Source organism: Lycium barbarum, chromosome 10 (assembly GCF_019175385.1).
Source record: "Lycium barbarum isolate Lr01 chromosome 10, ASM1917538v2, whole genome shotgun sequence".
Classification (NCBI taxonomy): domain Eukaryota; kingdom Viridiplantae; phylum Streptophyta; class Magnoliopsida; order Solanales; family Solanaceae; genus Lycium; species Lycium barbarum.
Genome location: NC_083346.1, coordinates 41,787,039 through 41,812,254, shown reverse-complemented (window position 1 = coordinate 41,812,254; position 25,216 = coordinate 41,787,039). Strand labels below are relative to the sequence as shown.

Below are 25,216 nucleotides of genomic sequence, written 5' to 3'. Positions count from 1 at the left end.
ACTTATATACTATATATACTATATATACTTGTATATATGTACTATATACTATATATACTTACCTATATATACTATATATTTATATTCCTAACTTAATAAAAGTAAAAATTGAACACAAGTAAATAGAAGAAAGCTCAATGAGCCATATATTTTATTCATTCTTGGATAACATTTATTTGCAAGTTGTATTTTTTTTAACTTGCAAATAATACATGAGTTATACAAAAATAGTAGAATAATAAAATCACCAATTTTGAACCATTTCGTTAATTTCCCCCACATCATATTCGGTCATGGAAATATCTTCAAAGTCTTCCATTTGGTCCGGTCCACTAGCTATCAAATCTTCAATTTCTTCCTCTTCGCCTTGCTCCGCTTCTGAGTTTTGGTTGCGTCGCTCCGATCTAATCCAATCTCGAATGCACACTAGTACTTGCAAGCTAAAGTCGGATAATGAATGTCTATGGTCTCCAATTTGTTGTCTTCCTTGGCTAAATGCGCTCTCCGAAGCTACGGTTGATACTTGAACCGTAAGGATATCTCGAGTCATTCTTGAAAGTACCGGATAGCTTGCCTTGTACTTCTTCCACCATGCTAAGACGTCCAAGTCATCCAGTTGGCTGATATCCACATTTGGCTGCATCAAATAAAAGTTAAATTCATCAAAGTTTGCAGTAGAAGAAGAAGTTGGCTATGAATGTAAAACTTTTAAACCCGACAAGCCCTTTTTGCTACTCTGAGAAGTGGTAGGGCGTGGAGCAACGGGTGTAGCACGTTCTTCCAAACTAGAATAATGAGTAAAAACTTTTCTAAACTCATCATCAATAGCGAGATCGGCTTCAGCTAAAGATGGTTGAACTCCCTCTTCAATTTCTAAAAATGTATAAATTTGATTAACCAAATTTTTAGTATAAGACACTTTTAAACAAGGATTTAAAAGGGAACCCAATATAAATAAAGTTGGGATGGGAAAAAAATACTTCTTAAATTTGATTATCATTTCAAAAATAGCCACTTGATAATCGGGTTTATATTTATACTCTTGTAAAACTCTAGCTATTTCCGCTAAGTAGGCTAAAATTCCGGTTACCGTGGGATAAAATTGTCTAGAAAAAGCAAGAATTGCATTATAAAAATTTTCTAAGAGTTCAATACATTCTTTAACATCTTCCCAATGCCTAAAAGTTAACCAATCCTCACTATCAATATTATATTTGTTGTGAACTTGTTGTATGGGAATCCTATACTCAAATGCTTGTTGTAGCATAATGTAAGTGTAGTTCCACCTAGTCTCAATTTCTACTTGAATTTTCCTAGGTCTAAGGTTATTTTCCACACAAGCATTCTTAAAATCTCTAATTCTTCCCCTATTAGCATTACAAAAAAGAAACGCAACATCATTTCTAACTTTTTGAACAGAATCATCAAAATGCATAAGACCATCTTTAACAATTAAATTTAAAATGTGACAACTACATCTTACATGAAAAATATTTCTTAGAGGAGGGTTTATTTCTCTTTTTAAAAGACCAATTGCCTTTGTATTATTAGAAGCATTATCTAAAGCAATACAAAGTGTTTTTCTATAAATGTTAAAAAATCTCATTATAGTAGACATTGAATCGGCTAAAATTTTTCCATTGTGACGACCTTTTCCTTCGTCGTATAAAAAAGCTATAATTCTTTTTTGCATAACCCAGTTGTCATCAACCCAATGACATGTAATAGCAAAAAAATCTAAATGGTTAATACTAAGACCCAAATCAGCGGTAAGACAAACATTACAATTTAAAGAATTAAATACATGGCGCAAATAAAATCTATATTTTTTAAACAAATCTATAACATCGGCTCTACAAGTACTTCTAGGAATACCCTCAAATAACGGGTTATAACAACGTTGAATGTAAGTAACAAACCCCAAACCCGAGGGAAAGGAAAATGGTAAACAATCATAAGCTACCATTTTAGCTATTTCTACGCGTTCTTTTTTCTTGTCATACTTAAAATTTCTACCGGTTCGTGGGTCTATCGTCATTTGAATCCCCCCCCACATTTGAACCCGTTTGCTCTCCCCAAACATCCATATGTTTGGTTCTCATATGAGCATTTAGTGTACCCGTTCCACCATCCTTACCAGTTCCTTGCTTAAAACTAAATACTTGTCCACATAGGGTACATGTAACTGATTGGTTTTCCCTATCCTTAGTCATAAATTTCCAAACTTTAGCTGTTGGCTTACGAGTTCTAGGCGGTTTGTCTTGTGTATGTGATTGTGCAGGACCTGTATCTCCTATGAGATTTTCGGGGGTTGTGTTTCATCATCATCATCATCTAAGTCTTCATTAAAAGTGTCGGTAAAATGTTGTTGCATTGCCTCATGACCTAAAAATGGATTATTTCCACCAACATCAATACCTAAATTAGGTGTTTCTTCGACAAATGTTTCCTCATTAAGCGCACCCCTAACAGTACGACTACTATTACCGGCACCACGTCTTAATTTCTTTGACATTATTAAATAGAAATAATTTAAATCACAATCAAATAAATCACAAGAAAATAAATTTCGAAAAATAAATTGCTAGAATTAAATTGCGTAAATTAAATTTCGAAAAATAAATTGCTAGAATTAAATTGCGTAAATTAAATTTCGAAAAATAAATTGCTAGAATTAAATTGCGAAAATTAAAGATAGAGTTGGAATGAAGGTACCAAATTGCCGGATTAATTTCCAACAAAGCGAAGGCGGCTAGAATTGTAAATCCACCAAAGCTACTTCGGATTGTTGTAAAATCACCAACTCCACCAACAATATTATAATTGCAAAATTAATAATTGAAAGTTGAAACTATAATAAGACTTTGTGGCTAATTATTGCAAAGTAACTATAATTGAGAGATTGAGATTTGAGAGAAAGATGAAGAAGAGTGAATTGAAATGAAAATGAAGAAGGGTTTATATAGGGGTGGGGGAGGGGTTAAAGTGTTAAAAAAAAAAATTTGGGGGCCAAAAATTAAGAAAATGACCGTTTGGCAACGACCATTTTTGCAAATGGACCGTTGCCAACGGTCCATTACCGAGGCCCAACGGCTCTTTTTTTTTTTTTTTTTTTAATTTTAACCGGTTTAACCGGTCCGGTTCCGGTTAAAAAAAATTTGGAACCGAACCGATAAACTAATATCCGGTTAACCGGTTCCGGTTAACCGGTTATACCGGTTTCGGTTTAACCGGTCCGGTTACCGGTTAAAACCGATTACAATGAACCGGTTGACACCTTTACCTAGGCCTCACCATTTTCTTAATTTCCTTTCAGTGCTATAAAGTTTCCTGAATAACTCAAAACTCAAATAGTAATTCTCTAACTAGGAGCAGTCAACTCACGAGCGTGTCAAAATGTGGTTGGATATTCCCATTATCTCACTTTGGAACTGCAACTACGTTTCAAAGATTCAGAAACAAGGACAAACAAGCACTTAATTCGGCTTATTTACTTTCTGTTTCAACTCATTTCGTTTTTCTTTTTCCTTATTTTCCGTCAAATCGCGAAACAGACCCTTTTCTCTCTCTTTCTCTCTCACACAGTAAACCCTCAAAAAAACAAAAAACTCAGTCGAATAGCTCAAAAGGTACTATCTTTTTTCTCTACTTCTTTTGTTAACTTAAATAGCTCAAAGGGTTTATGCTCGTTGTGTGAATCTTGAATTATTTTTGCTGTTCTCTTCATTCTGTAGATCCACTTGCTTAGATTTGTTAGTCCTGGCCATTAGGGTTTTATGGTTTCTTGAAATTATCTTTTTCTTGAATTTATCTTCTTTAGGGTGATTCTTGAAATAGAAAGTTGAAAGTTGGCTGCTTATGGTTTCTTGAAATTATCTTCTTTAGGGTGATTCTTGAATAAAAAGTTGAAAGATTTGCTGCTTATGGTTTCTTGAAATTGTCTTCTTTAGGGTGATTCTTGAAATAGAAAGTTGAAAAATTTGATGTTTATCTTGTATTCCAGATTCTGTAACCATGGATGAGCAAGAAGGGGTAAGTTCAGTCACTAGTGTTTCAGAACTTACCGAAAATTTGGGATGTGAGGGACAAGCTGATGAGCCTTATAATGAGGAAGATGTTGAAGAGATAATGGTAGAGGTAGTAGGTTCTGATGTGTTTGTTGATGGGATTTGTGGTGATGGTGGTGAACTGGGGCAAGAGGGATCGGGAAAAGCAGACACTTTGGATGATCATAGCGATTTTCAATTAAGGGATGCTAAGGATGATGGGAATACTGGAAACGAGGTTGAAGGTGTCGTTGATGTTGCAGGGTCATCCAGGGATGTTGCCGAGGCAGCTGGTGCACAGAGTTTTCCCGAGGTGCCAAGTGTAACAGTGAGTTCTGTTTTAGAGAAAGTCAGCTTCAGTGTTAGTGAGGCGGATGTTGAGGTTAATGTTGTCAGGAGCACTGAATCTGCTGATTTGACTTCAGTTGATGTTGCAGGGTCATCCAGGAATATTTCTGAGACATCTGGCACTGAGATTATTCCCGAGGTGCCAAGTGTAACAGCCTGTTCCGTTGTAGAGAAAGTCAACTTCGGTGTTAGCGAGGAGGATGTTGATGGTAATGTTGTCAGGAGCACTGAATCTGCTGCGCTTGCTGATTTGACTTCAGTTGATGTTGCAGGGTCATCCGGGGTTGTTTCTGAGACAGTGAAAAATGAGGCTGTTCCCATGTTGCCGAGTGAAACAGCTGAGAGAGTTAGAGAGGAGGAGGCTGAGGGGAATGTTGTTAGGAGCACTGTATCTGTTGAAATGAGTGCTGCACCTGCTGAATTGACACCGCAAAGAGTGGGTCTTTCTGATGATGGGGTGTGGAATCCTGGAATTGAGCGGCCGATTGGATCTACTCCATTTGTGCCACAAGACAGTTCGAATCTCGTAATGGAAGAGGCTAGCAATCTGAGATTGGATTCTTCTGAAAAAGATGAAAGTTCAGTCAGAGAGATAGCTGGCCAGGCTAGTGAGGAAGATACTTCTAGTCATGCAAGGGGTCAGATATCAGATCATCCAGCTGAAGGAGCTGTGTCACTGGATTGTGGCGTTGTAGAAAAAATACATTCAGAAGTTGAAACCATGGAAGCCAATGCCCATGATCAGGAGAGAGATGCCGTGGGGAACAAGGATGAAAATTCACATCAGGATAGTGGAATAGTACAAAAAGCACACTCAGAAGTTGAAACCATGGAAACTGATGCCCATGATCAGGAGAGAGATGCTGGTGGGGACAAGGATGAAAATTTACATCAGGATAGTGGAGCAGTACAAAAAGCACAGTCAGAAGTTGAAACCTTGGAAACTGATGTCCGTGATCAGGAGAGAGATGAATTGGGAAACAAGGATGAGGATTCACATCAGGACAGTGGGGTGGTACAGAAAGCACATTCAGAAGTTGAAACCATGGAAACCAATGTCTATGATCAGCAGAGTGATGACTTGTGCAACAAGGATGAGAATTCACATCGAGAGACAGTTGTCTTGGGCAACGAGGATGAGAATTCACATCCTGACATTGAACCCATGGAAACTGATGTTTATGTGAATAACAATTCAAATACAGTGGTTGAACCCCTGGAGACAATTAACCATGATGATCAAATAATTAACACGTGCCATCAGGTTCCCGCAGTTCATGATAATCTGGGTGTAGATGTATCAGTGTCTCAAGGTTCTGCTAGCAATTGTGCTGATGACATGATTTCATTGAAACCAAACAGTCAAATCCCTGAAGATAAGGGAGGAGATATTAAGGTAGTTAGTGTTGAGCATACCCCAGTTGCACATGATCAATCCTTAGGCATCAATGGTGATGATGTGCCATTGCACCCTGGGAAGCAAGAACATGGATTGGAGGAAAATTTGGCAGCAGAGAATGGGCTTATTGGTTCTTCTTGTGAAAAAGCAAACCATGCCGAGGTTCAGGAATTTGAGGTTGATAACATGCATGAAGATAAAAAAGTTCTTGCTTTATGTACTCAGGCAGAAACTTCTCATATGGAAACCCAAACTGGCAATCATAAAGAGGCAACTTTGGAGGGTAGTGAGATCTCAAGTTGTAAAGTTCCAATACCCAGTGATAATGGGAGCTTAGGTGGTTCAGACGAGTTGCCAGATGTGCAGCCTAAGGTAGTGGATGGAGTTAGCGAAGTTACTCATGATGACTTCCCACTTCCTTTACAGGCTAGTGCTCATGATACAGGACACCTTGAGGAGATGGAAGTCGAGGGGGTTCGTCACGAGACAACTGGCACATTGACTTTTACCGCGAATGAGGAAAGTCTGAATATAGTGGAGGTTGATGCCAGGTTGGAAAATGATACGAGAACAGAACTCCTGGAAACCTCTTGTGAACCAGCTTGCAGAAATGATGGAGCTAGTGTTGTAATGGACAAGGACGGGAATGCCCTGCTTGGAAGTACCACAAGCTTAAGTTGCACCGTGTCTATTGAGACTATTGTTAGCACAAGAGAGATGAACACTGCGGATGAAACAAACAAAGTAACACACTTGCTGCCAGAAGGTTTGGATAGCGACATGTCACTGCAGCATGTTGAGAACGAGAGCTTATTGCTTTTTGATAACTATGCTGGAAACGAAGGCGATCCCCAGGTGAGTGCAGTGTCATGTAATGATGATGTCATGACTGAAGTTCCAGAAGGAACCTCATTAGCATGTCAGGACACTTCCAAAACCTCAGAGTCTGATACTGTTGATGGTAAGTCGCCTCTTTTATTAAAAGACGACTACTTAAAGGTCGAGGCTGAACACAATGTGGAGGCTAAAGACACTGCTCTTGGAGAAGATCCTGCTCAAGGTCATGATCTGGCTCATGATACAAAAAAAAGTGCTGTTACAGGAATGCATTCAAATATTACTGAAGAATCTGAACCCTCTGTGAATCAAGGTGGTGTATTGGAGCATGTCGAGATGGATCATGATGCCGGTAATGCAACAACTGCTGGTGCACTATTAAATGAAGAAAAAAACTCTAATGCAGAGGGTGCTATAAAATCTGAGGCTGCAATAAATTCTGATGCTGATGTCCCTCCTCCAGTTGGAGATCAAATTGTAGAGGACCAGGACCCTTTTGAGGCAAATAAGGGTATTGATTTCGATGTGCATACTCCAGAAATGATGGTTACAGATGAGCATGAGAAAGGCGAAGTTGAGAAGCTGCATCCTGATACTGTGCAGGAATCTTCAAAGCAAGACAAAGAAACTGAAGAAGTTGCGTCCGAGACTAGCGACACTGTGCTACCGAATGAGAAGCCTGTGAGCTTGGTGAAGTTGCATCCTGGTTATCTTGTTCCACCAGAAAATGAGGGCTTGTACTCTATATCTGATTTAGTCTGGGGAAAAGTTAGAAGCCATCCATGGTGGCCTGGACAGATATTTGATCCTTCCGATGCTTCAGAAAAGGCCATCAAGTACTACAAGAGAGATTGCTTTTTGGTAGCTTATTTTGGAGATCGTACTTTTGCTTGGAATGAAGCATCTGTGTTGAGGCCATTTTATTCTCATTTCTCCCAGATTGAGAAGCAAAATAATTCAGAAACATTTCAAAATGCTATAAGCTCTGCTTTAGAAGAGGTTTCAAGACGCGTTGAACTTGGCCTTGCTTGCTCATGCACACCTGAAGACTCCTATGATGAGATTTCATGTCAGATTGTGGAGAATGCTGGGATTCGTGAAAGTAAAAGATATGGATTGGACAAATCAACCGGAGTCACTTCGTTTGGACCTGATAAGCTCATGCACTATTTGAAAGCGTTAGCCCTGTCACCAACTTGTCGGGCTGATAGGTTGGATCTCACTATTGCTCGAGCTCAGCTAGTGGCCTTTTGTAACTTCAAAGGATATCGTCCACCGGCAGAATTCTTGTTAAGTGGAGAATTACTAGAAAATGACGCCGACGTTCCCAGTGCAATTGACGATAATGGTCTTGCTTCGGAAGACAGTGAGCAACATCACATCAGTAAAGCCTCTGTTCACAAACGTAAGCACAGTTCAAAAGATAGCTCACAGCATAAAATGAAAGAGCGGAGCTTGTCAGAGCTGATGGACGATGAGGAGTGTGAGTATTCTCCCTATGCTGAAGATGATTCAGATGGAAAAACACTCATGTCCAGCAAAAAGAGGAAGGCTGTTGATTCTCGTACTGATGGATCGAACAAGAAAACAAGTGTTTATGCTGCTAAAGTGTCAACCACTGCGCCTAAGCCGTCCTTCCGTATTGGTGAATGCATTCAAAGAGTGGCAAGCCAATTAACTCGTCCAGCCTCACTTGTGAAGTGCAACAGTGATCAAAGTGGGGCCGATGTTCAATTACAGGACTCTCCAAAGGGAAAAGTTGTGATTCCAACTGAATTACCTTCTCCAAATGAGTTGCTCTCACAACTTCAGTTGGTGGCATGGGCTCCGTTGAAAGGCTACCGCTTCTTAAAAACCATCACTACTTTCTTTTCAGGTTTTAGAAATTCAGTTGCTGCGCTCCAGAAGAAGCAGAATTCGTCGGCGGGAAGACCTGGTGGTGGTCGAAAGAAAAGAGCTTCACAAACTGTAGCTGGTTTTGCTGAAGAATTTGAGTTCGATGATGTAAATGATTCTTATTGGACAGACAGGATTGTACAAAACTATGGGGAGGAGCAGCCATTGCAGAATAGTCAAAGTGGGGGAGGAGGGGAACATCAGCTTACGGTCAATGATCCAGAGAAATCCAATAAACCGGGTCGTAGATCATACACTAGAAAAAGAAAACCCAGTACCGATATTGACATGACACCAGGTGTTCCTCCTGAGGACATTGAGAAGAGGAAGCATGAGCCAGCAGAACTCATTTTAATTTTTGCTGAGGGTGGTCCTCTTCCATCTGAAATGAACCTTAATAAAATGTTTAGGCGGTTTGGACCATTGAAGGAATTAGAAACTGAAGTTAATCAAGAGTCTTCTCGGGCTAGGGTGGTCTTTAAAAGGGGTTCTGATGCAGAGGTTGCTCATAGTAGTGTAGGAACGTTCAACGTCTTTGGATCACGGCAAGTGACTTATGAGCTCAGCTACACACCAGTTATCTCATTTAAGCCCATGCTCCTTACAATTACACCAGACATGGAGGGAGCTATTTGATGCTACAGCTCCAAAATGATCGTAGTTTCAGGTAATTATTTGCCCATTGTAGATGCACTCTTGAATGCAATGCATTTGAAAGCTCATTTGTTTGGTCTAATTTGCTAATTTGGCAAGAAACAATTTCATTGTGGCCTTAGCTCCTCTTTAAAGGGGTAGTTTTTATGTGCTTTCTTTACATACCATGTTCAGTAAATAGGAGCAAGCTATAGAATTTTTACTCACAAGAAATTACTCGTACCCATATGGAGGGAAAGTCTTTTCAGTATCTAAATTGCCATCCTCTCCTGAATTTTGGGATATGGTGTTTTCTCAAGTTGTAATGGCTATCTTTCCGTAAATTCTTAAATATTCCCTCTTTCCAGTTTTATGTCTTAGTTTGATTGGGCACGGAGTTTAAGAAGACTTTTGTATCTTGTGGTCTTAACCTAAAGATGTTTGTAATGTACAAAATATCCTTTGAATATTTTGGTCTTAGTCATGTGGAATGTTGGAATGAAAGAGTTGCTAAATATAAAAAGCGACATTCTTTTCGATACAAGCTAAAAAGAAGAGTAAGACACAGATTGAAACAGAGGGAGTAATTTTTTGACTATGAAAATTCTTATTATGATTTCCAGGGTTCAAGTAATTTTAACTACATTTCTACAAAACCAATTCTTTTATAGTTTGTCAAGTCGTTTCTAGATTCTTTATATGTTGGATGTTAGTTTCCTTTACATTTTATAGCAACTAATTAGCTTTCGGCTCAAGTGTCTTTGCTCGGGATCCTTTTTTCTGACTACTATTCTGCTTCATATTGTAGGTTGAAGGAGACATGATTATTCAGCGGCGGCGACAGTAACATCTTTCATTAGAGTGGGTTGCTGGAGGGAGGGTGACACATCTGTTTGTAAAAAGAAACTTCATTTCTGTCTGTACTTCTCGTTCAATTTCTGGAGAAGAGTTTTCCCTCCTGCTCTATTAGAAATGATGTATGCATGATGCATCGATATCGAGCTTCTGATCATCTTTCCAGTTCCCTCTTGATCTTTCTGGATGAATGAAATTGAAATTTTGGCGAGTCCTGGATAAATTATGTTATAAAATCTCTCAAGATGCACTGAAGGTACATGCCTATGAATAATAAAATTAAATTACACACGTGAGGTGGGCTTAAAAGATGTCTAGGTTAATGCAAAAGGTGGAACAAGAATTTCTTAAGCTCCAGTTTCTAGTTAGGTGGCCAATTTAATTTATCTGGAACTTCTTGATACTATAAATTATGCCTGTTAACCGGTTCCAACCGGAACCGGACCGGGAACCGGTTAGGAAACCGGCAGGTTCCGGTTCCAAAACCGGAACCGCCTAACCGGTTCCGGTTTACCGGTTTTAAAGTCCAAACCGGAACCGGTCCGGTTTGGATTGCTTAAAATATATTTTTTTTGTTTTTTGTATTATATATATATATTATAGTATTTATTTGTATATTGTAGCTATATTTTCATATGTTATACAACTTTATAATTAAAGTTTAAATATTTACTGACTAACAGCCTAACAGCAAGTTAGTAATACAGAATAGTGTTTTTCGTATACATATATATGTATAACTTACATATACATTATATACTTATATATAGGTATAACTTAATATATATACTATATATACATATCTACGATATATACTATATATATATGTACTATATACTATATATACTTACTTATATACTATATATACTATATATACTATTTTTTCTTTATATACTATATATACTTATATATGTTTAAGTATACTATATAACTTAATATACTTATAAGTATATTCTTAGTATATTTTAGGTATATTCATAACTTAATAAAAGTAAAAATATGAACACAAGTAAATAGAAGAAAGCTCAATGAGCCATATATTTTATTCATTCTTGGATAACATTTATTTGCAAGTTGTATTTTTTTTTAACTTGCAAATAATACATGAGTTATACAAAAATAGTACAATAATAAAATCACCAATTTTGAACAATTTCGTTAATTTCCCCAACATCATATTCGTTCATGGAAATATCTTCAAAGTCTTCCATTTGGTCCGGTCCACTAGCTATCAAATCTTCAGTTTCTTCCTCTTCGCCTTGCTCCGCTTCTGAGTTTTGATTGCGTCGCTCCGATCTAATTCAATCTCGAATGCACACTAGTACTTGCAAGCTAAAGCCGGATAATGAATGTCTATGGTCTCCAATTTGCTGTCTTCCTTGGCTAAATGCGCTCTCCGAAGCCACGGTTGATACTTGAACCGTAAGGATATCTCGAGCCATTCTTGAAAGTACCGGATAGCTTGCCTTGTACTTCTTCCACCATGCTAAGACGTCCACCTCATCCAGTTGGCTGATATCCACATTTGACTGCATCAAATAAAAGTTAAATTCATCAAAGTTTGCAGTAGAAGAAGAAGAAGTTGGCTGTGAATGTAAAATTTTTAAACCCGACAAGTCCTTTTTGCTACTCTGAGAAGTAGTAGGGCGTGGAGCAAAGGGTGAAGCACGTTCTTCCAAACTAGAATAATGAGTAAAAACTCTTCTAAACTCATCATCAATAGCGAGATCGGCTTCAGCTAAAGATGGTTGAACTCCCTCTTCAATTTCTAAAAATATATAAATTTGACTAACCAAATTTTTAGTATAAAACACTTTTAAACAAGGATTTAAAAGGGAACCCAATATAAATAAAGTTGGGATGGGAAAAAAATACTTCTTAAATTTGATTATCATTTCAAAAATAGCCACTTGATAATCGGGTTTATATTTATACTCTTGTAAAACTCTAGCTATTTCCGCTAAGTAGGCTAAAATTCCGGTTACCGTGGGATAAAATTGTCTAGAAAAAGCAAGAGTTGCATTATAAAAAATTTCTAAGAGTTCAATACATTCTTTAACATCTTCCCAATGCCTAAAAGTTAACCAATCCTCACTATCAGTATTATATTTGTTGTGAACTTGTTGTATGGGAATCCTATACTCATATGCTTGTTGTAGCATAATGTAAGTGTAGTTCCACCTAGTCTCAATTTCTACTTGAATTTTCCTAGGTCTAAGGTTATTTTCCACACAAGCATTCTTAAAATCTCTAATTCTTCCCCTATTAGCATTACAAAAAAGAAACGCAACAGCATTTCTAACTTTTTGAACAGAATCATCAAAATGCACAAGACCATCTTTAATAATTAAATTTAAAATGTGACAACTACATCTTACATGAAAAGTATTTCTTAGAGGAGGGTTTATTTCTCTTTTTAAAAGACCAATTGCCTTTGTATTAGTAGAAGCATTATCTAAAGCAATACAAAGTGTTTTTCTATAAATGTCATAAAATCTCATTATAGTAGACATTGAATCGGCTAAAAAATTTCCATCGTGACGATCTTTTCCTTCGTCATATAAAAAAGCTATAATTCTTTTTTGCATAACCCAGTTGTCATCAACCCAATGACATGTAATAGCAAAAAAATCTAAATGGTTAATACTAAGACCCAAATCAGCGGTAAGACAAACATTACAATTTAAAGAATTAAATACATGGCGCAAATAAAATCTATATTTTTTAAACAAATCTATAACATCGGCTCTACAAGTACTTCTAGGAATACCCTCAAATAACGGGTTATAACAACGTTGAATGTAAGTAACAAATCCCAAACCCGAGGGAAAGGAAAATGGTAAACAATCATAAGCTACCATTTTAGCTATTTCTACGCGTTCTTTTTTCTTGTCATACTTAAAATTTCTACCGGTTCGTGGGTCTATCGTCATTTGAATCCCCCCCCACATTTGAACCCGTTTGCTCTCCCCAAACATCCATATGTTTGGTTCTCATATGAGCATTTAGTGTACCCGTTCCACCATCCTTACCAGTTCCTTGCTTAAAACTAAATACTTGTCCACATAGGGTACACGTAGCTGTTTGGTTTTCCCTATTCTTAGTCATAAATTTCCAAACTTTAGCTGTTGGCTTACGAGTTCTAGGCGGTTTGTCTTGTGTATGTGATTGTGCAGGACATGTATCTCCTATGGGATTTTCGGGGGGTTGTGTTTCATCATCATCATCATCTAAGTCTTCATTAAAAGTGTCGGTAAAATGTTGTTGCATTGCCTCATGACCTAAAAGTGGATTATTTCCACCAACATCAATACCTAAATTAGGTGTTTCTTCCACAAATGTTTCCTCATTAAGCGCACCCCTAACAGTACGACTACTACTACCGGCACCACGTCTTAATCTCTTTGACATTATTAAATAGAATTAATTTAAATCACAATCAAATAAATCACAAGAAAATAAATTACAACAAGTTAAATTGCGAAAATTAAATTGCCAAAAATAAATTGCGAAAAATAAAGATAGAGTTGGAACGAAGGTACCAAATTGCCGGATTAATTTCCAACAAAGTGAAGGCAGCTAGAATTGCAAATCCACCAAAGCTACTTCGGATTATTGCAAAATCACCAACTCCACCAACAATATTATAATTGCAAAATTAATAATTGAAAGTTGAAACTATAATAAGATTTTGTGGCTAATTATTGCAAAGTAACTATAATTGAGAGATTGAGATTTGATAGAAAGATGAAGAAGAGTGAATTGATGTGCATCAAAATGAAAATGAAGAAGGGTTTATATAGGGGTGGGGATGGGTTAAAGTGTTAAAAAAAAAAATTGGGGGCTAAAAATTAAAAAACTGACCGTTTGGCAACGGCCATTTTTGCAAATGGACCGTTGCCAACGGTCCATTAAGCCCAACGACTCTTTCATTTTTTTTGTTTTAATTTTTACCGGTTAAACCGGTTCCGTTTTTCAAAATATTGAAACCGGACCGGTAAACCATTACACGGTTAACCGGAACCGGTTAACCGGTTCTACCGGTTCCGATTTAACCGGTCCGGTTACCGGTTAAAACCGGTAAGGCGAAACCGGTTGCCAGCTTTACTATAAATTATGACCCGACAAAAACAAGAATTATACAAGAAATTGGGCGGGGCATGTCCTAGTGTCAGTTTGGCTTTTACTTTCTTGATGGCACTCCCTGCGTTTCAATTGCCATGGCATTCTATATTGGCTGTCGTGATTTGTTCACCAATCTGTAACCGGAAAAGGATTAAACCCTTTTAAGAAATAATTTTTTTGCGATTAGAATATGAACCAAAGGATTAAACCCTTTTAAGAAGTAAGGTTTTTGATCGGAATATGAATCAAACTGAAGGACCCTTTAACTATTTTAAGGGATAATAGAGAATTGCCTTGCTATTTTTTTTTTTTTACTGAGCTGGGGTTCGAACCCACAACCTCAGGGTGTTAGGCGAGGGGCAATACTTAAAGACCACCAATTTGAAGGGTAAAAATTAAAGACCAGCCCAAATGAAGGGCAATCCGCGCAAAAAAAGATTTTGCAAATAATACTGCGATTCTCCTTAGTGAGTCTCTATATTTTTTTTCCTTTCCTCTTATTTTTCCCCTTAATTTCTCAATTGTTGTTCAAATTTGTCTTATTTTGGTTATTTCCGCCTCTTTTTATATTTAGTAAGTTGACAATTCAAATATCCTACATGTCAAGTTTATAATCACAAGATTCAAAGGATATTTTATTATATTATACACATTTTTAATGTAGAACCACAAGATTCAAAAGTCTATCTTTATTTCTTAATCTCCGTGTCTAGTCAAACGTAAACACTTCAATTGAGACAGAGGGAGTATATGCCTAATGAAGGAAACAAAAGGACAATTGAGACATTGCGGACACGTGCGGACTTAAAAAGTAAACATGAGAACTTAAAAAGTAAAGACACAAGAGGTAGTATTAATGTTAAACTTCTGAAATATACACATGTTAGTGTTATATCCCGTATTTTTGAACGTCAGATTAATTGCTGAGGTGGGACCCACACATCGATATTTTTTTGGGACATCTGAAAATTCATATGAATCACATATGAGAAGTTAAACACAACTCAAGAAGGACCCTTGGGCCAAATCAAAGTGGAAGTCCTCCAAACGAATATTTTAAGAAAACGTTTTCGGGTGATCTGACTTCTAGGGGCAAAAACGGTATTATAAGTTTGGAATTTGGAAACGTACCAAGAAATAGAAGTTGTAGATAATTGAATTAGCTTTCCAACCATAGGTCGTGGGTCCCCAGGTGACGTCGGTACAAGGAGATATGGACGTTTTAAGGTCGAAAGGTCAGTGGGCTAGGCCCAACTCGGGACCAAACCGAGTTGGCCCAAAAACATCAAAAAAAATAAGTGGGCTAAGGTTTGGGCCTTGTTTGGCCGTCCATTTGGTGTGGGCTTAAGCCCACATCAAGGTTAATGAGTAAATAAAGAGATGACCAAGTCATCTTTTTCATCAAACTCTCTAGAATTTTCAAGAAAGTAAGAACAAGAAAAGAAGGAGAAAAACTTGAAGGCCATTTCGGCCAAGATCAAAAACCAACAAGAAAATTGATAAAAATTCTTCAAAAATCATTTTCTACCAAGTAAAGGGTGATTAACAAGGTGGAGTTGTTGTTGGAGCAAGAAAAATTCAAAATCATACAAGTTGTCAAGTTGTAGTCAAGTGAGAAGTTGAAGAAGAAAGGTGAGTTTTGATCTTGTTTTATGTGTTATATATGGTTTATATGTGTTGTAGTATGCTAAAATGGATGAAATTCATGAAGGAGAGAAATATAGTACATGGCCGTGTGTATGTATATATATGTAGGAGTCATGCTTCAATTATTTTAATTAGTGTTTGGTTGTTATTGTTGTGAATGATATGTGAAAAATGGAAGTTGAATGAATTTTGAGAAGTTGTAGTGTGTATGTTGGTGTTGGCCGTGTGGTTATGGTGAAAAAAATGGAAGAGAATGAGTCCATTTTATTTAGTATTTTGTTTGTTGTTATGTTGTGGACTCTATGTTGCTAATGAATGTCTAGGAACCTTAGTGAAGTTGAAGTAGGTAGAGGTTTGTTTTAGAAGTTGTGTAAATTGAATGTAATGTTCTTGCATGCATGGAAGGTAATGTGGTTAGTATGATGTTGTTGGAATATAGATTATGAGGTTGTTATTGTTTTCATTAAAGTTAGAAAGTTTTTGGAAGAAGTAGTAAGTTGATTGAATATGGAAGTTGTTAGTATTGTTGTTGTTGAAATTGTGGTTGATATTTTGGCCGGGTTTGAATTCCCGGGATTGTTGTTGATTGAAATTAGCCAAGTTGAACTTGGTGGGATGGAGTATTTATAGGGGAAGTGCTGCCGAAATTTCGGTAGCCAAATGTTTCCTTAAGATTCTAACTCTAAGTACCCTAATAAGAGTTTTGGTAAACATGACCAATTTGCAGATTTTGACGAGATTGCGACGTGAATTTGGAATAGCAAAAGGAGCGAAAAGAGGTATGTAAGGCTTCACTCTTCTTTCTATGGCATGTCTTAGATGTAATAAGTCGGGTACGAGCCTCGGGGACAACCCTAGCCCCCGGAATCCGCACCTAAAGTTTTCCACTTTTTGTTCAATAGAATTGAACTAGAAAGTGTGCAAATGATGGAAAGACCTCTTAAACCCCTAGAACTTGCATAAGTGGGACCCGATTACCCTAGGACCCTCACAAGTAATGACATGACACGTAATATATGTAAATCATATACGTCACCCCATCCGGCCCGAGGTGGGCCCGCTACTCTCGGATTTTTCCTTACAATCTTGCTTGACTTACTTGAAGTGAATCCAAAGGGAACCTTTGATCCCGATTTCGTTACCAAATGATAAATACTATGACTCCTCTAACGAGGGCACTTCCATGACGATAATGATAACAATGATGTTAGATAAGAGAATATGCCTATGATACGTACTACCGGAATGACTCTATGACTAAGATGACTAAGCTAAGTATCTTATGTAAACATGAAAATGATAAACTAATTTTTGAATATTATTTATATTTCCTAGCTATGACTTTATTTTCTAAAAGATTTCAAAGTCTATGAACTGTCATCTATGATGCCCCGATTTCATTCTACGTTTACTTTAATATTATTCCCCGTTGATAGTCTCACCTTAAAATACCCGTTCCTTCAAGGTGAGACAAAGCGATCACGAGTATTCTATAATGTAATCGGAGGTCACCGACCTTACGTCACTCCGATGACTACATGATTCTTCTTTGGGCTTTCCTGCGTGCCTATGAGACATATGTATATAGGATACGTAAATGCATATAAGACATGTAAATGTATGTAAGATATGTGTATATATTTTTAAAACATGCACATGACGAAAGAGCTAGAGCGCTATAGACGCTGATACATGCACATGATACACGTATATGTATATGATAAAAGCACCAGAGCGCTATAGACGCTGATGTACCTACATGACACACGTATATGTATATGATAAAAGAGCTAGAGAACTATAGGCGTTGATATATGTACATGATATATGCATATGTATACGGGGGAAATGGAGGTAAGGGCAGAGCGTTATGAACGCATATCCACCTGATCAGTTGGCATTACATGATATGATATCGTCCCGGACGCGGGATGTGTATATTTATGGTTAAATGGATCGGCTGCCGACGCCTCAGCAATATGAGATGTCCTATTTTATATGTATATGTATATGAACAAGGAAAGATTCTTAAAGGAAAGCTAAGTACGCATAGCACCTGCCAAGGGTATATATATATACAGGTTATGTTTCTACCTCAGGACATGTGCTATTATTCTCTTATGTCGTTATTTCCGTTTTATACTTTCCGTATGCTACTATTCATGCCTTACATACTCGGTACACTATTCGTACTGACGTCCCTTCTTGTGGACGCTGCGTTTCATGCCGCGCAGGTTAGCAGACAGGCGGATTTGATCCTTAGAAGCTCTACCAGCAGTGTTGACAGTGCTCCAGTTATTCCGGAGCCTCACTTCCTTGGTACTATTTTGTGTATATATATTCGGGCACGGCAGTACTCAGCCCTTTCTATGTATAAACGTACTATGTCTAGAGGCTCGTAGACAGATATGTACAGTCAGTCAGGTACGGTTAGATATATGGTGTTTTGGCATGGTTGTTGTATAAAGTGATAACGAAGTTTACTAGTCTATGTTCATAATGACGCTGCTAATGTTAATGTTCCTTAATGTTCAAAAAAAAAACACATGACACTGTTTATACGGCTTGCTAAGAGGTAAAGGTAACAAGATAAATAAGGGGTGCTCGGTACAAGTATCGGGTACTCGTCACGGCCCCTAGTCGGGCCGTGACAGTTAGTCCGGCTTAGAGTACAATTTTAGTTGCTTTTTGTAAAATTTATTGTTGTTGTGTTCGTCCACCTTGGGCGCTTGTTGTTAAATAAAAACAAATTGTGTTATTTTGGTTATGTCCGCCTCTTTTTATATTTAGTAAGTTGATAATTCAAATATCCTACATGTTAAGTTTATAATCACAAGATTCAAAAGATATTTTATTAGATTATACACATTTTTAATTTAGAACCACATGATTTGTAAGTCTATCTTTTTTTTCTTAAACGTCGTGTCTAGTCAAACATAGACACTTAAATTGAGACAGATGGAGTATATGCCAAATGACGGAAATGAAAGGACAATTAAGACACTGCGGACCCTTGGGTACTTAAAAAGTAAACACACAAGAGGTAGAATTAATGTTCAACTTCTGAAATGTACACATGTTAGTCCCTGCTTAGAGTACAAATTTAGTTGCTTTTTGTATATTGTTGTTGTATTCGTCCACCTTGGGCGTTTATATATAATAAGAAAAAATAGAATAGAAAAATAAACATATAGTTTTAGTAATGTAGCCAAGTAATATGGGACGAAGGGAGTACTTCATTTATTAATTCTTAAAGAATGTGAAAAGTCAAGTATAGTAATGTGGCCAAGTAATATAGGACGAAGGGAGTACTTCATTTATTAATTCTTAAAAACGTGAAAAGTCAAGTAATGTGGCCAAGTAATATGGGACAGAGGGAGTGCTTCATTTATTAATTCTTAAATACTGTGAAAAGTCAAAAGTGAACAAGTAAAAGTGCATAGAGGAAATAAATATGTGTCGGAGAATTAAAATTGAAGTGCATACATGTATACATGTGAAGAAAATAAATATTCAGCAAGAACGTGAAAAGTCAAAAGTAAACAAGTAAAAGTGCACGGAGGAAATAAATTTGTGTCGGAGAATTAAAATTGAAGTGCATACGTGTATACATGAGAAGAGATAAATATTTAGTACTATGACATATGTCTACGTGAGATTTATTAATTCTTAAAGAACGTGAAAAGTCAAAAGTGAACAAGTAAAAGTGCACGAAAGAAATAAATAAGTGCATACGTGTATACATGAGAAGAGAATAAATATTAAGTACTATAACATATGTCCATTCAGGATAGAAAAATAGTTGGTTAAAGTGTACAAGTTATATAACTTTTAATATAAGCATTAATTGCATGTACAATTTATAAAGCTTTTGGTACAAGCTGCCACAGCTGTGTTGGTCCTCCCACCACACTTATATATAATAGTGAGAAGAGAATAATTATTCAGTAAGAACGTGAAAAGTGAAAAGTGAACAAGTAAAAATGCACGAAGAAAATAAATGTGTCGAAAAATTAAAATTGAAGTGCAAACGTCTATACATGAGAAGGAAATAAGTATTAATATTAAGCACTATAACATATGTCCATGTGGGATAACAAATTAGTTGATTAAAATCTATAAGTTATATGGCTTTTGGTACAAACATTCATTGCATGTACAATTTGTAAAGCTTTAGGTACAAGTATGTATTGCTATGTTGGTCCTTGTTTGTCCCACCCAACACCCATTTCTATATAGTAGAGACTTGTGATTCACTCGTTCGTGTAAAGTTTTCAAATGCTTTTCCGTATTCTCCGTTCACTTTTACTTGTCAACTATTGATTTCACATGTCCTTTAAAAATTAATAAATAAAGTATATAATTTACCATAATATCAATATTAGTTGGTGTAAAAGTCTTAATAGACTTGGGAATGATTTGTATATAAGTAACTAGTGTCAAGGATAAAATAGAAAACAAATTATTTTTCTCTGATAAAGTGGACAAAATAAAAGCAAAAATATATTTTTAATATAGTGACCAGTAAATTATGTCTATCTTCTTACAAATAAGTAATCTAGAGAGGACACGTCTAGTTTTACTCCCTCCGTTCCAAATTGAAGTGCCACCTTAGTTAAAAGAATTAACTTAAAATAAATGTCATTTTAGAAATTTAAAATAATAATTGGTAAGTGTTTTCAATTATATCCTTATGATTAAAGAAGTAGTGCTCTTTCATATTGTTCAATGCCAATTTGTTTTTAATAAATAAAGATAATTTGTCAGGAGATATTTATTAATTTTTTAATGGGTGTATTTTTTTGCATGTATAGTAATAATAAAACCCTTTTCACAGTAACCTCAATCCTATTATCTCAAAATGTTGGTGCTAAAGTGTAGAGTAATCCAAAACGTACAGGTTCCTAAGAAAGACACATAAACGCAGGCATAGGATCCCACGTGTTGAGGTGCTTCCACGTGTGTTCTTAAGCCCTTATTAGCCGACACATATTATACATGCATCACATCTTTCTTACTCCTTTCACTTCTTAATTCTCAAGTTTAGAGAGATCACAAAACCCAAAAGAAACACAGAGAGAAAATAGAAAAATGGGCTCTGAAACATTTCTTGAAGTAATCCTTGCTATCATCCTTCCTCCTGTTGGTGTCTTCCTCCGTTATGGCTGTGGTGTAAGTTCTTTTTCCCTAAGTAATCAATAAAAGGATTTCTTGTTAAATTCTTTTTTTGATCAGTACTCAAATAGTGTACGATTATATCTTATCCCAATATATTGAGCCGAGGGTTTATCGAAAACAGCCTCCTTATCTCCTAGGTAAGGTCTACGTAGCCACAAGTGGGATTTTGGGTATGTTGTTGTTATTAAATTGTAAAATAAAAAGTAACTGATCAACATACATATGCAATTGAAAGATTATGGATTGTATTTGACTTTGCAGGGAATAATTGACATGTTATCCTTCAAAATATGATCTGTTTTAAGTACAATATACTTAGTAGCTCACAGATTGAACTTTTAAACGCTTATCGTGGTTAAAATGTTTGTTGATTCGAGTATATAAAGAGACGTATCCCAAACGATATGGTCTTTTTTGTTTCTAATACAAGAAAATGATTTTCCATGTACTTTTCTAACCACCAACTGAGATTATTCACTTTCATTTTTTTTTTTTGCTTATATTTATTTATTTATGTTGTGTTTAAAGTAGTGAAAATCCATATGCATAGCGTTTTAGGAGATCTAGTAATTTAGGAGCCAGAAAATAGCATCCTCATCATCATTCATGTAATAATACTGTAATTCCTCTAAATATTTCTTTTGAAGAGCTTTAGATTATGTTGACTCGGCGCTTTTTTTTTTGGGTAAAATGCAGGTGGAGTTCTGGATTTGTGTGCTGCTGACACTTTTAGGATACATACCGGGCATTATTTACGCACTTTATGTGTTAGTTGGATAGTGAACATGTTTATACTGTAAATGCCTCCTTATCTTTGTAATCATTCTCCAATAAATACCACTGTATTTCGTTTCCCCTATTTTCCTTTCTTATTCTACCTTTTATTATTTTCATTTTTTGTCCTTTTAATCTTCCATGGTGATTCCAGTCATAGTCCTCCATTTATGTACTCCACTGTTCAATGTATATTGGGCATACTTTACAGAAAAAAAGCCTATTGTACGAAAATCCTTCAAGAACTATGTTTTGTATCTTTGAAAATAAGAATCAGGTTGGGGATAAACATGTAGAGAAAATTGGGTTGTGTCGTGGTGGACTAGGCACAAAACTAGTACTATTTTTTTTTTTTCAGTCAACGACTTCATTCCATTAATTCATAAACTATGTCAAATGTTCGCAAGACACCATTGCATCATTTACAACTCAACATGGGAAAACGGAGTTCCAAGAAATACTAGATAAGAAGGAAATAGAGAATTTAGCTAGGTTATGTGCTAACTGCTAACCTATTCCATGTTCGAGGGATATATCTAAGCTCCTCTAAGTTGGATATGTTCAAAGGAACACATTAATTTTCATATATCCTCGCTATATCCTCGCGAGTAGCATTTATTTCCCAGGATACTGTCTTTCTTCTTTTACAACATTTGTACCACATTCATCCGATAGTGTAAGGACCTTTTTCCAGCCATTATGTGGGCTCTTCACCAATATTTCAATTTTGATGCAGTTGGATCACAACCCTCTTCTCTGAGCTGAAAAGGCAGTTACACTTCTGCTAGTATAACTGTCAAAAGCAAATTCGTGGCTGAATACCTCGTGATACTACCAAGATTGCAGTAATTTTTTTTTAGCTTAGTGCCGGGCTTTCTAACTTTGATGCTAGAGTATACCAAGATTGTAGTAATTCTAGAAAGCCCAAAATAACTTTTATTTTCTTCTTTGGCAACATTTGTACAACTTTCTTTACCTTTTTGGGCTGTAGCGCTCTTTCCAACGCTTTTATTTCTCAACATTTGTACAACATTCTCTGCATCCCCATAGTATAAGGACTTTTTCTCCAGCCATTCTGCCATGCTGCAGTGCTCTTTCCAACACTTTCGAATTGCTATTGCTTCATCTATTATAGCTTTCCCTACAAATTGAATAGGGTGTTAAATGCATGAAGCAAATGATCACAGCTATTCACAGCTACTATTTCAATGCTTGCCTTCTCTTTTTCCACCTATGCATATGTGAAAATAGCAATTCTATCATGTGCAAGAGTAATATTTTCATCATGACTTCTATTAGGTATACCAGCAAAGATAGAAGAATTTATTAAGTATGTCATTAGGTTTATATATATATATCACTGTTAAAACATAACATATTTCTAGCTATCCACATTTGCCATAAAAGACACACTTAATCTTAGTAGCTCAATGGACTCTGGGTACTGGCATGTATTACGTAACAAATTATTACATCATCTTGCAAAATTCGTAGTATTTTCTAAATCAGGCTAGTTGATAGAAGCCAACTTCCACAATAATTGAAATTTAAGACAATTAAAAAACATATGTTCAATCGTTTCTGTTTCTAAATCACAAACCTTACGAACATCGCAAGTATGATGCAATCTGTTTCTAAATCACAAACCTTACGATCATCACAAGTATGATGCAATCTCTTTGAAATATTTGCATTAATTGGTAATACACTAAGAATGCATTTTCGAAGAAAATGTTTATACTTGTTTTTAATATTCATAGACCACAAAAAATTACACAAAATTTTTGTAAAAGAACGACAACTAGTTTGAGGCATTTCAGTGCAGTGTCATTACAATTAGCTACATCTTTCGTTAGATGATAATCGACCTCGTATTTACCTGAATTTATATATTGCCAAATAATTTTATCAGAAGTCCCATTACTAGATACATGGATGTACAAAATACAATTGATATCATTCGGGCCAAAATAATTATGAAGTATCGAATATATCATATATGATTTTGTTTATCGATTAGATTAGATATTTGACCTTCAACTGTAAATCTGCTTGAGTTTTTCTCGTAGGTCTAAAGTCATTCGAATTTGGTATCCATGGATCAGTCCAAACCTTAAAGTTTTCCCCATCTCCTATTCTCCATCTAATTCATTGTTTCAATAAATCTCTACCCAGATGATACTTTTCCAGATCCAAGAACTAGATGAGGGGTAGCTCGCACTAAGGAAGGAAGAATTCTGAAAATATTTATGCTTTAGCATCTCATGAAGTAAGGAATGTTCTTAGGTTAGAATCCTCCAAGAAAGTTTAGCCAATAGGGCCCTGTTAATTTTTTTTTTTTTAAATCTCTAAACCCAAGCCCTCCTTTAGATTTTGCCTTACAAAGCTTCTGTCATTTTTTGTAATGCATTCTCCTTTTTTCCTCATTTCGTTCGCTCCAGAAATCAGAAAAAATAGTAGTAATCTCCTTGCATAAAGTGTCGGGAAATTGAAAACATGACAAACCATATGAAGGAATAGTAGAAAGCACAGACTTAAGCATCACTTTTGTTGGCCGCAGGACTTAAAAATTGTTTTTCTCAATTTTAACTCATTCTTTGATAAATTCTAGCATCTTTCTCTTTGATCTCCCAACTATCACAGGTAGGCCTAGATATAAACCCAAATATATCCCTTTGTATGTGCCCTATCTCTGTATGATATTACTTTCTCTTCCTCAGTAGTATTCCTACTAAAATATACTGCCGTTTATCAAAGTTGGTTTTCTGCCCCGAACAAAGTTCACAAATCCTTAAGATTTTTGAGATTTTAGCAGCACTTTTAGTATTAGCGTAACAAAATATAAAGGAATCGTCAGCAAAGAAAAGATGGTTTACCGTTAGACCACCCCCTTTTAGGCTTATTCCCTGTATTTCCCCTTGATCCTCAGCTTGGTTAAAAGCCTGGAAAATCCTTCAGCACATAATAAATAAATATGGTGATAAAGGGTCACCTTGTCTTAACCCCCTAGTAGATTTAACTGTTGTCGTAGCCCTGCAACCTCAGGCACACACAGTCTGCCCCCATACCGTAGTACTCCGTCAGGTGTAACCTCGAATGGGGTCTTCTCCTTTTGAAGAGTTGTATCTCTATACTGTGCCAGAACAGGGTCCTCGTACTAGCATCTCTTTACCTCTTCTATGATAGAGGACTGAGCAACTTCTCGAACAGAAACTCCATCATCTCCAGAATCAGCCAAACGGACTCCAAGATTAGCTACCCGGTAAATCTCACGAACTATCTCCTTCCTTTCTGGTTGCACGTCTATCAAGCTACCCATAGATTTACGGCTAAGAGCATCTGCTACAACATTTGCTTTCCCTGGATGGTATAGAATATCAACATCATAATCCTTTAGTAACTCTAACCACCGTCTCTACCGTAAATTCAACTCCTTCTGTTTGAAGATATATTGGAAACTCTTATGATCCGTATAAAT

The 25,216-nt window shown here is 36.3% G+C and overlaps 2 protein-coding genes across 2 annotated transcripts; both read left to right on the top strand.

The window, feature by feature from the left end:
- Positions 1-3,336: 3,336 nt before the first annotated feature.
- LOC132613877 (uncharacterized) lies at positions 3,337-10,225 on the top strand. Its single transcript, XM_060328164.1, has 3 exons — positions 3,337-3,629; positions 4,004-9,193; positions 9,968-10,225. The coding sequence occupies exon 2, from the start codon at positions 4,015-4,017 to the stop codon at positions 9,160-9,162; it is 5,148 nt and encodes a 1,715-aa protein (XP_060184147.1). The 5' UTR covers positions 3,337-3,629; positions 4,004-4,014; the 3' UTR covers positions 9,163-9,193; positions 9,968-10,225.
- A 10,572-nt stretch (positions 10,226-20,797) lies between these two features.
- Positions 20,798-21,823, top strand: LOC132615904 (low temperature-induced protein lt101.2). Its single transcript, XM_060330496.1, has 2 exons — positions 20,798-20,958; positions 21,661-21,823. Exons 1-2 carry the CDS (start codon positions 20,878-20,880, stop codon positions 21,742-21,744), a joined length of 165 nt encoding a protein of 54 aa, XP_060186479.1. The 5' UTR covers positions 20,798-20,877; the 3' UTR covers positions 21,745-21,823.
- Positions 21,824-25,216: the final 3,393 nt, after the last annotated feature.